At 37.1% G+C, this 11,211-nt stretch overlaps 1 protein-coding gene across 9 annotated transcripts in view; it reads left to right on the plus strand.

The window, feature by feature from the left end:
• PLA2G7 (phospholipase A2 group VII) overlaps positions 1–11,211 on the plus strand; it is a 62,929-nt gene that overhangs the window by 47,022 nt on the left and 4,696 nt on the right. For 6 of the 9 annotated variants that reach the window (XM_037842836.1, XM_037842829.1, XM_037842835.1 and 3 more), the window contains 7 exons: positions 1,552–1,620; positions 2,222–2,330; positions 3,204–3,317; positions 4,963–5,054; positions 6,277–6,447; positions 10,053–10,201; positions 10,629–11,147. In XM_037842836.1, the coding sequence (XP_037698764.1) occupies positions 1,552–1,620; positions 2,222–2,330; positions 3,204–3,317; positions 4,963–5,054; positions 6,277–6,447; positions 10,053–10,201; positions 10,629–10,753 (829 nt within the window). In that variant the 3' untranslated portion in view covers positions 10,754–11,147. Of the gene's footprint in view, positions 1–1,551; positions 1,621–2,221; positions 2,331–3,203; positions 3,318–4,962; positions 5,055–6,276; positions 6,448–10,052; positions 10,202–10,628; positions 11,148–11,211 lie in introns of those variants that run through there. The other 3 variants (XR_005217852.1, XR_005217851.1, XM_037842830.1) reach the window with 1 other exon arrangement.

Below are 11,211 nucleotides of genomic sequence, written 5' to 3' on the forward strand. Positions count from 1 at the left end.
GGCAAGGGAGAATGACTGGGTAAGCAGTCTCAGTCTCAGACTGCAGCCCAGCTCCAAGAAAGTTTGGGCCAGGCCAATGGCAGCGAGGAGGGAGATTTTGAGCCAAAATTGCCTGTCAGAGCAGTTCTGAGCCTCACAGGAATAGGTCTATGTTTGTTCCCATGCTGTGCTCATTCACGGGCTGGGAGCAGCCCACAGGAAGCTTAGCTTTGGCTTGAACATGTTGGTGGATCCAGAGGGACAGGAGCTGGGTGGGACCTTTAGTCGACTAGACTCTCTATAGCAGTATGGCTTCATGACCACCACACCCTCTCCACTTTCTTCTACTACCTTCTCAATTGACTCCCCCTCCTCTACCTCAGAGGACCGGAAGACTTTCAGTAAACAAAAGGTGGCTCTTAGCTGGGAAGAGGTTGCCTAGCGCCTGCCATCAAGAATTATCTTCAGCCTGTTAATTGATGTCTACCTAGTTCTTTGATTTCTCCTAGACCAGCAGTTGGCCAACTGTAGCCCAAGCAGCAGCCCAAATCCATCCCGCTCCCTATTTCTTTAAAGTTTTATTGGAGCACAGCCACACTCATTCACTTTTTGCCTTGTCTATGGCTGCTTTTGTGCTATAACTGCAGAACTGAGTAATTGTGACAAAGACTGTATGGCCTACAAAGTTGAAAATATTTACCCTCTGGCCTTTCATGGAAAAAGTTTGCTGATCTCTGTATGAGACCATTTCTTCTTCCTAAAAAGATCCTGTATCATCACAGTTCCTATCCGCCTCATTTTAATTCTTTGTGGACATTTTCTGCTGATGAGGGTAAAGCTTGTGCAGAATGAAGACATGGAAGAGGGTATAAATGCAGTTGCTTAGCACTCTGTCTAATCACTTAAGTAACAGCTAACGTGTGAAGTATTTTCCCTGTTTCAGACATGTTTATAAGCACTGAAGGTGCACTAACTCAATCTTTATAGTAATTCCATAAGATAGTATACTATTATAGCTTCACAGTTTTACAGATAAGGAGCCAAGGCAGAGAGAAGGGAAGTGACTTGTCCAAGGTACAAAGCTAATAAGTGGTGGACCCAGGATTCAAGCTCAGTGGTCAGAATGCAGGTCCTATTCTCTTAAATACAGTACTGTACTGCCCTCATAATATATATATATGATCGTAGTCATAGAGCTGTTAAGTGGCAGAGCTGAGATTAAAATGCTCAAAGGCAATATTTGTAAACACTGCACCAGGGTTTCTTAACATCAGTACTATGGACATTTTAGACTGGATAATTTTTTGCTGTGGAGGGTTGTCCCGGGCATTTTAAGATGTTTAGCCATATCCCTCTAAAAACTAGATACCTGTAGAACTCTCCTCCCAGCCATGATAACAAAAAATACCTCCAGATATTGTCAAATATCTGGCTCTCCATTCTACCACGGGGCACTACTACAGGGATGCGATAGTTTCCATGTTCCCTGTCATATTAGTGGACCCAGCCTTGTAATTGTATTTTCATTCCATATGACTAGTAGATGAATACTTCCTTCTCTTTTTTTTTAAGGACAATTTATTCTGCCATTGGTATTGACCTGGCATCTCATGGGTTTATAGTTGCCGCTGTGGAACACAGGTACGTCATCTGTTGTGTGCTGGGCTCTTTAACCTAATACAGGGAATGTTAATGCCCCTAACTATACTCGTAACTTTCATAAAGGTTTACTAAAAGTGTTGACAGAATTGTCAGCTATGATTACATGATAAGAAAAACAAGAGCTTTAGTTAGATTGTCAAGAATTGAAAAACAGCTAACATTTCTATGCTAAGTGTTTGTCATGTATCATCTCATTTAATCTTCATAACAACCCTATGAGATGGTTACTATTATCATTAAAGAGGAGGAAAATAAAGCTGCGTAATGGTAAGTAATTTGTCCAAGGTCATGCAACCATTAAGTGGCTGAGCTGAAATTTGATTCTGGAGAGTGATTTTTCAAAACAGCTGACAGTGCCTCCAGAATTGTGAATATAGAAAGGGTTGAGATTACTCATCACAAGGTCTTTTTCTTAGAATTCCTTTGGGGGCCTCTGATGAAAAAAAAAATACTGTAAAAGAGGGAAGTCAGAAATATCACTGGGGCATGGTGTCAAGGATAGAGTTGAGGAACATGGTGAAATAATGAAGGAAAAGAGCAAAAGAGTAAAAGTAATTAATTTTATAATTGTGTATTACAGAGATGGATCTGCATCTGCAACTTACTATTTTAAGGACCAGTCAGCTGCAGAACTAGGGAACAAGTCTTGGCTTTATCCAAAACAAGAGGAACCTGACCGAAATTTTCAGGTACATTTCAGTAAGAGGAGAAGTGGGTTGGTGATCAAAGAGCCTGTGCAAAAAGAAGACCTTTGTTAAATTAATTTTACATATAGCAGGCTATGCCCCTAGCTCTTCTACCTCCCATTCCCAAAAAATCTGTCAGAAGATTCTCTATATAATAAAATTTTCTTGATTAAATGTCTGTTCATAGTAAAGATAAAGGCAAAAAAAAAAAATCCTGGGAGATAACAGTGCATATACAGAATTGTTTTGCATTAGAACTTCTAATTTTAGAATCTTAAAGATGCTAGAAAATAATTTTCTATTTAATATAAAATATTATTTTAAATGACTACTGTTTAGAGAAGCAGTATGGAATAGCATTAAGAGTACAGATCTTAGAAACTGACTCCCTAGTTTAAATTCTGAGTACATCACTTTGCAGTTGAGTGATCTTGGACAAGTCATTTAATCGCTTTGTGCTTCCTTTTGTTACAAAATAATGATAACAGAGATGCTGGGAAGTTTAAGTAAAATAAAACACCATAGCTGCTGCTCTACACTGGGTGCTTTAAATATGTTTTCACATTTAATCTTACCCACATTTCATTGAGGTAGGCATTATTATACAATAAACGAAAGCTCAGAGAGGTTAAGCAAACATCTGAGGTCACACAGTAAATAAGAAAGAGAGCCAGGATTTGCACTAAGTTAAATCTACCTCCAAAGCTGGTACCTGTGTTATTATGCTGAGTTAAAGTCTAATCACTTACCGTTGATTAGACTTTTCCCATTTATAATCAACCATTTTTTTCCCCATGTGCAACCTCTACACAAACTTTGAACTAAGTGTAACAGCTTCTTACTTTGTGATTTCCTTCTTTGAATAACCATATCTAGGTGCATCAAAGAGCAAAGGAGTGCTCTCAAGCTCTCAATTTGATTCTTGCCATTGATCATGGAAAGCCAGCAGAGAATGTATTAGATTTAGAGTTTGATGTGAAACAACTGAAGGTGAGCTAAAAAACCCTTTTTTAGAAAACCTTGTCTTTTTTCTTTTTTTCTTTTTTTATCGTTTTTTTTTTTATTGTGGAATATAACTTGTATACATAGAAGTTATAACTTTCCAAGTACAATTTAACAAGTAAATTTCAAAGAATGCTATGAGTTACAGTTCCACAGTTTCAGTTATTTCCTTATTGTGAAATATAACATATATGCAAAAAAGTAGTATCTTTCAAAGTATGATCTAACAAGCAGCTATATAGGAAATTTCCAAAAATGTTATGAGTCACAGTACCATAGTTTCAGTTATTTCCTTATTGTGAAATATAAAATATATACAAAAAGATAACAATTTCAAATTACAATTTAAAAAGCTGTAAAACAAATTTCAAAGGATGCTATGGGGTAAAGTTCCACCATTTCAATTTTTTCCTTCTAGCTAGTGTTAATACCCTAACAACTAAGAAGAAGAAAATTATATAGAGATTCAGTATTCATAATCCTTTGTTCAATTCCATCTTGTCTGTTGCTACCCTTTCCTCTAGTGTAATCACTTTCCCAATCTTCAGGGATGTCTAGGCAGTGACCACCCTAAGTTGTTCATGTTGAAAAAGGGTGTCTACATTATGGGAAAAATTGTCTGCTTTTCTTCTATAATTCAAGTTACAACATGATAAATGGCCACAAAAAATCACAGGCAAAGTATTACAGTAATGAGAAACTCGTTAGGTTGAACTACATATAAAATTGCCAAGAGTCTATTTTTTTGACAAAAAAAAATGACCATTTCACTTGGTTCAGCAATACATTCAATGGAAGTACTATAATTTCTTGAAAGACTCTTGAATGTCTTTGAGCATGATCTTGAAATATTAGTTAAAAGGTTTGGACAAAATGTGGGAGGGAGTAGAAGAATATCTGGTAGAGTGGACAACATGAGCCAAGATTCAGAAATATTTGTAAAGGGCTTGAAGAACAGGGATTAGAGAGCACTAGAGGCATAATATGGTGGTCTGTTCTCCAGACACACCGAAGAGCCTGTTGCCCCTTAACTGGCCTCCTCTCCTGTCTCCGTGTTGTACATGTTGCCTCCTTTGCATGACACAACCTACCCCCTGGCTAATTCCTGGTTAACCCTCAAGACCCCAGCCAGGTATCGGCTTCTCCAAGCTTTCCTGGATCTCAGTGCCCTCCCCTGGACTGGGTTAGGTGTCTGTCATTTGTGCTCCTTGGAACAATTATATTGTATTTGCATCATGCTTCTGTATCTCTCTCTTCCCTGATAGACTGTGAGCTCATTGAAAATGAGACTACAGTGCCTGGCACAGAGCAGATGCTCAATAAATAACTCATGGAATGAAAAAACCAATAAACGTGAGGTGGGAAGATATAGATTTTGGCATTGATGTTGAAGTTTCAAGTGTAGGTGACTAGAAGGACCATTAGGTTCACTTTTGAATTTTTACAAATTTTAACTTACATACAGATATAATACAATGTATTATATGTGTATTTTTCACTTTTTTTAAGAAACCAAGGTACTTATCCGTGCCCATGAAATGAATAATAACTGTATGATTCACAAAATCATTTAGTCTATTCTTCTTACACCCCATGAGATAGCTGTGAATTTATATCATGCTTTTTCATGTAGGACTCTATTGATAGGAATAAAATAGCAATAAGTGGACATTCTTTTGGAGGAGCAACAGTTATTCAGGCCCTTAGTGAAGACCAGAGATTCAGGTAAGAGAATGAAGCTGTGTAAAGCAAGGGAATGGTAAACTTTTTTTTTTTTTTTCTGGGGAGGGGGGGAGATGGTTGACAATTACACATGTGAGATATAATTTTTAGTAAATTCTTAGTAAGAAAGGGATCCTTTGGGTTTTATAGTTCTATTCATTTGCCTCCCAAAAGTACTGTATATAAATTTTCCTGGGCAGAAACCGTTGACTTCTCCTGCTATTAAAAATTCCCTCTACTTCTAAAATTCCTCCTCCTCATTCTTATTTATCTGATCCAAGGGCTTAACATTTTCATGTGGGAATTTATCTTTATAAATAGTTTTTTTTCTGTTCTATAATGATTGTGATAATACTATTGCCATCTATAGTATTTTTAGATTGACAATAGACAGGACATTTTTATTAGTTTTTTTTTTTTTTTTCATCTTTAAAATGGAGTTGGATCTAAATTACACTCTTATTTGGGTTGGAGTTGTGACCAGACCCCATTCTCCTAACTTGCAGAAACATTTCCTTTTGTCAACCACATCATCTCTGACTGATGAGATCACATAGGGATAACCACATAGAAAGTGGGTAGGAATATTTGTGAAAATTCACCTTCCTATATGTCTTAAAATCCATTTCAGTAGAAGGGAATCCTCTTCTTTCATCCATTTAGTACATAATACAGAGTGTCCAAAAGGTCAGGAAACATAGGATAAACTTACTTTTAAAACAGAATGATGATTATATTTTCAAATGATATATTCAATATGTTTTTCTTCAACTTCTAGGCACTTTTTCAGGCAAAAGACCTCTAATTATAAAGTAGGGGGTCTGTTTGTTACCTTGAAAATGCTATAATAAATATACAGAGTGCCCAGAAAGTCTAAGAACATTAGAAAATAGTGCATTTTTTATACTTTTTCAGATATGCACAGTTTTGAAGACTAGTTATTTTTAAAATGTGTTTTGAAAAAGAAAGGTTTTAATTGAATAAAAAAATAAAGGGTATTATATATTTCTAATGGTTGCAATTCCTAAATACTCCTTGGTAAAATGATTACATAATTCCAGTCCTGTTACCTTATAAACCTACATTTTGAGGTATAATACCTCTTAAACCAAGCAAGATAACCCATAATAAACTGGTGCATCCATTAACCCTTGCATTAGGAGGTCCTATTTCCCAGCCAAAGTGTAACCAGCCTTCTTTTATCATTGCCAACAAATATCTGCAGGTGTGGTATTGCCCTGGATGCATGGTTGTTTCCATTGGGTGATGAAGTATATACCAGAATTCCTCAACCCCTCTTCTTTATCAACTCTGAAAAATTCCACCATTTTCAAAATACCACAAAAATGGGAAATTTCTTCTTACCTGATAAAGAAAGGAAAATGATAACACTCAGGTAAGTATTAGTAAATGATTTATTTCAACATCAGGAACAGAAACCTCAAACTCGGATAAACATCAACAGATATCATTTAGTAGCCATTATAAAATTGTTATATTGGTTGTTATACTTTTAACAGGGGAGGATATTAGATAATCTCAGTTTCCAAGTCCTTTTAGACCTACTCTTTTAAAAATGAAAATGTTTTAAATAGTGTTAATGTATGTAGAATATATATTGGTAACTAAAGTTTTCATTAGGATAGATGCTACTTTTGTCTAAATACAAGAGCATGCCTGCACTTTTTGAGCGTAGGAGGAGTCTTTCATCGTAAGGCTGAGCTAGGTACTCTTTAAAGGGAAAGTCAGATCAACTGTTGAGATATGTGTTATGCTTACCCATTGGAAAAGAATAAGAATTCATAAATTCCCTAACTTAAAATGTCATCCCTGGAGCATCGGCAATGTACTTACGTCTTACACATGAAAAAGAACTCCCCAATAGGGTTTCAAACTCTAAGTGAGATATTGCAAAGCAAAGATAGATCTCAACTCTCCCTTATCTGAAATTTAGTTGATTTAGGTAGAGAAAAGGAGGAGAGACAAAGAGGAAGCACATACAATATAGAAAATAAGAGAATGGAAGGTCTTTTTCCATGGAGGTGATCAGAAAAGGCTTCTTGGAAGAGATGGGATTTTAATTGGGTTTTTGAAGGATTAAGAGTTTCGATAGATGGTGAGGATAGGTCTAGGTATTTTGGGTAAGGATTTCAGTTTAGCCTATTTGAATGTGCAAGTTTAATCCTAAAACACAAATAATAAAGAACACCTAACCTTCCCTCAACTCTACTTCCTTGCTAGGCTCATTTTTCTTTCTTTCCCTGCTAAACTCTTTGAAGATTAAAATTCTTTAAACTCTTTAAATTCTTTGAAAGAATAACCTATATTTAATATTTCATGTCCTTCCATTCACTCTTTGACTCCTGCAGTCTACCTTCCTGAGTCCCCACCCATCTTCTGAAGCTGCCCTGCTAAGGACACAGATCTTACTGCATGTCATAGCTTACATGCCACACCCTGCAGCCTCTTTGCAGTTTCAGGCTTTCTCCCTGTGTCCATTTGACATTGTTGGCTACCCCCATTTCTCCTCCCTTGACAACCATGACCTACTCCTTCCTGCTTCTCCCGTCATTTAGATTGCTCATCCCCCTTCTCCTCCACCCTCTGCTTCTTCTCAGGACATTCTTTGACTGTTGGTAGCATCCAGGTCTCTACTGTTAGCTCTCTCATGAGCCTGTCTCTACCTTCTTTATGCTTCTGATGCTCAAGCTTTATTGGAATGTGGGGAAGAGAGAGAAGGGATTAGGTGACTCTGTTTTCAGCTTGGATGACTAAAAGAATGGTGGTTTGCTTATAAGAAGCAGAAAAGTGAAGAGGAAGAGTTGTCCTGGGAGGGGCTAGAAAGTTGTGTTTTCACCTTGGAATTTCTTAGCTCGAGGCTAAGAAATCCAGGTAGAGATGTCTAACCACAAATTGGAAATGCATGTAATTTATATGATATCATGTGTGCTGGTTTGAATCTGTTATGTACCCCATAAAAGACTGTGTTCTTTTAATCCACTCTTGTGGGGGCAGACCTATTGTGGATGGGATCTCTGGATTAGATTGTGTGCCAGTTTGAATGTATTATGTCCCCCAAAATGCCATTATCTTTGATGCAATCTTGTGTGGACAGAGGTGCTAGTGTTGATTAGATTGTAATTCTTTGACTGAATGTTTCCATGGAGATGCGACCCACCCAACTGTAGGTGATAGCTCTGATTAGATCATTTCCATGGAAGTATGGCCCTGCCCATTCAGCATGGGTCTTGATTGGTTTACTAGAGCACTATATAAGCTCAGACAGAAGGATTGAGCTTGCTACAGCCAGGAGGGACACTTTGAAGAACACACAGGAACTGAGAGAGGAGCTGCAACTTACAGAGACATTTTGAAGATGGCCGTTGAAAGCAGAGTTTTGCTGATGCTTTGGAGGTACTAGCCCAGAGTTTGCCCCAAGAAGCTGCAGCCTAGAGAGGAACATCCTGGGAGAAAGCCATTTTGAAACCAGAATGCCAGAGCAGGTGCCAGCCATGTGACTTCCCAGCTAACAGAGGTTTTCTGGACACCATTGGCCATCCTCCAGTGAAGGTATCTGATTGTTAATGCCTCACCTTGGAAATTTTACAGCCTTAAGACTGTAGCTGTGTAACCAAATAAACCCCCTTTATAAAAGCCAATGCATTTCTGGTATTTTGCTTAATGGCAGCATTAGCAAACCAGAACAGGTTGTTTCCATGGATATGTGAGCCACCCAATTGTGGTTGGGACCTTTGGATTAGATTATTTCCATGGAGATGTGACCTTGCCCATTCAAGGTGGGTCTTAATTAGTTTACTGAAGTCCTTAAGAGAGCTCACAGAGAAACAGAGCTCACAGAAGCTGAGAGACACATTTTGGAGAGAAGCTAAGATACGTAATCCAGAATTTGTCCCTGGGAGAAGCAAGCAAGGACTCACAGGAGCTAAGACAGAAGCTCAGAGATATTTTGGAGAAAGCCACTGAAACCAGAAGCTAACTCTGGGAGAGAAAGTTCAGCAGAGCCAGCCATGGGCCTTCTCATGTGACAGAGGAACCCCAGATGCCATCAGCTTTCCTCAGAGAAGGTCTCTACCTCTTGATGCCTCGATTTGGACATTTTCATGGCCTTAGAACTGTAAATTTGCAACCTAGTAAATACCTATTGAAAAAGCTAATCCATTTCTGGCATATTGCATTTCGGTAGCTTTAGCAAACCGGAATGTCATGGATGAAACCTTTGGACTAAATGAGATTGCAAAGTGAGAAAAGAATCTTGAGAGATGCTTCCATTTAGCTGATGGGAGAAGAGGGAAGAGCTAGTGAAGAACAAAGAGGAGAAGGAACAGAGTCAGAAGGAAAGTATAATGTCAAGGAAACAAAGAAAATGCAAGAAGGTCATCAGGTGTCAAATATCTGAGAGATGGTAGAAAATGAGCTGTAAAAAAAGGCCATTCTATTTGATGTTAGGCAGATGATGAGTTTAGAGAGCAGTGCATGACATTTATAGGGTGCTTACAGTTTAAATAATACAAGAGTTGGTTTTTACTTTGCTTTTTTGAAAAATGTTTAATCCAAGTCTTAAGTCCAAAGTAATTCATCTAGTGTCAAATAGATTTCCATCTAGTAAGTGGTAGTGGTGAAGGAGCAGTTTTCTGGCTCTGAGTTCAGGGACCCTTCAACACATTCTATCAACTCAAATGGAAGTATTCCAGTCCACTAAAAAGCTGTAATAATTTCTTCTAAAACCAACATACCAAGTAAGACAGGATGATCTGAATTGTTTTTCCAGAGGAAAAGATGGATATACTCTAGAAACCCCAAATGAACAGCCTGTTACCCTGAAATACATCTAAAAAGATCAAATCTACAATTTTTGACTTCTCAGTATTTACTAGTTTCTAGCAAATAGGTCAACCAGGCCCATTTCTTTCCTGCACCATAAGTACTAAAATAATTTTATCAAACAATGTGTGATTTGTAAATGTTCCATTTCTCTTTTAGGGGTGCTGTCCATCACAATTTTGATGACTTCACTTTTACAACTGGCAAAATAGTTGGATACATATTCATTTTAAAAGGAACTATAGATTCATATGTAGCTATTGATCTTAGCAACAAAGCTTCATTAGCATTCTTACAAAAGCATTTAGGTAAGAAACTAACATTCTTTCATGATAGAAACCAAATGATTCCCAGGACAAAGCTGTTTATCTTAATACAGCATTACTCCCACTTGTAGCTATCTCCACTTGGTTTACAATTTGACATAGCAGTAAAGCAGTTTGAAAACAAATTTGAGAATTTTAATTTTGCTGCTGTGTGTACTATGTATCACAGAAAGCAAGTCTACCTGTTAAAGCTAATAATCTTTCTGTGAGACTAGGGTAGACTTCCATGCTGTGGAAACATCTCTTAAACAAATAAAGTGGCTAAAACAGCCACATCACGGCTGAAGAAACCACCTTGTCTCTACAGGATATAAGCTGTGTAATTTGTGATTCTATAGTGCCACCTAGAGGCTTTCAGCTGTTTAACGCTCAAAAGTGTAACATGTCTATTAACATTTATGTATTACAGGACTTCAGAAAGATTTTGATCAGTGGGACTCTTTGATTGAAGGGGAAGATGAAAATCTTATCCCAGGTACCAACACTGATGCAACCAACAGGACTCTATGGAACTCTACAGGAATAGGGAAATAGGATTTGGATAAATGAGTTTTAAAAAAAGTCTGCTTTTAAAACTGTCTAAGGGAATAAAGATACACACACAAATATATTTGTATATGTAAAATATATAATTTTAATGCATTTTCCAAAATAATTCATGTTAAAATTTGTAGGCTATGCCATAATAGTGATTGACGCTTGGACTAAGATTTTTCCTTTAAATATAAAGACTATAGTATAAGAAAATCAAAGCAGCTTAAATTTTAATTTTACTAAGATGATCTATTTTAGTGTCAAAGTTAAAAACTGCTTTTACATTATCTACTTTATTGGAAAAGTATATTAAAACAGGCACAATGTCAATGAAAACAAATTGTAATGATATGAAGCTCCCTAGAAATACAATAAAAACAGATCTTCTTGCCTTTTTTCTCTATTATGTGCAATAGAGTTGAGTTTTAGCAACATGGTATTCCAGGTAGGATTTATAT

The sequence above is a fragment of the Choloepus didactylus genome, chromosome 7, assembly GCF_015220235.1.
Source record: "Choloepus didactylus isolate mChoDid1 chromosome 7, mChoDid1.pri, whole genome shotgun sequence".
NCBI classification, from domain to species: Eukaryota; Metazoa; Chordata; class Mammalia; order Pilosa; family Megalonychidae; genus Choloepus; species Choloepus didactylus.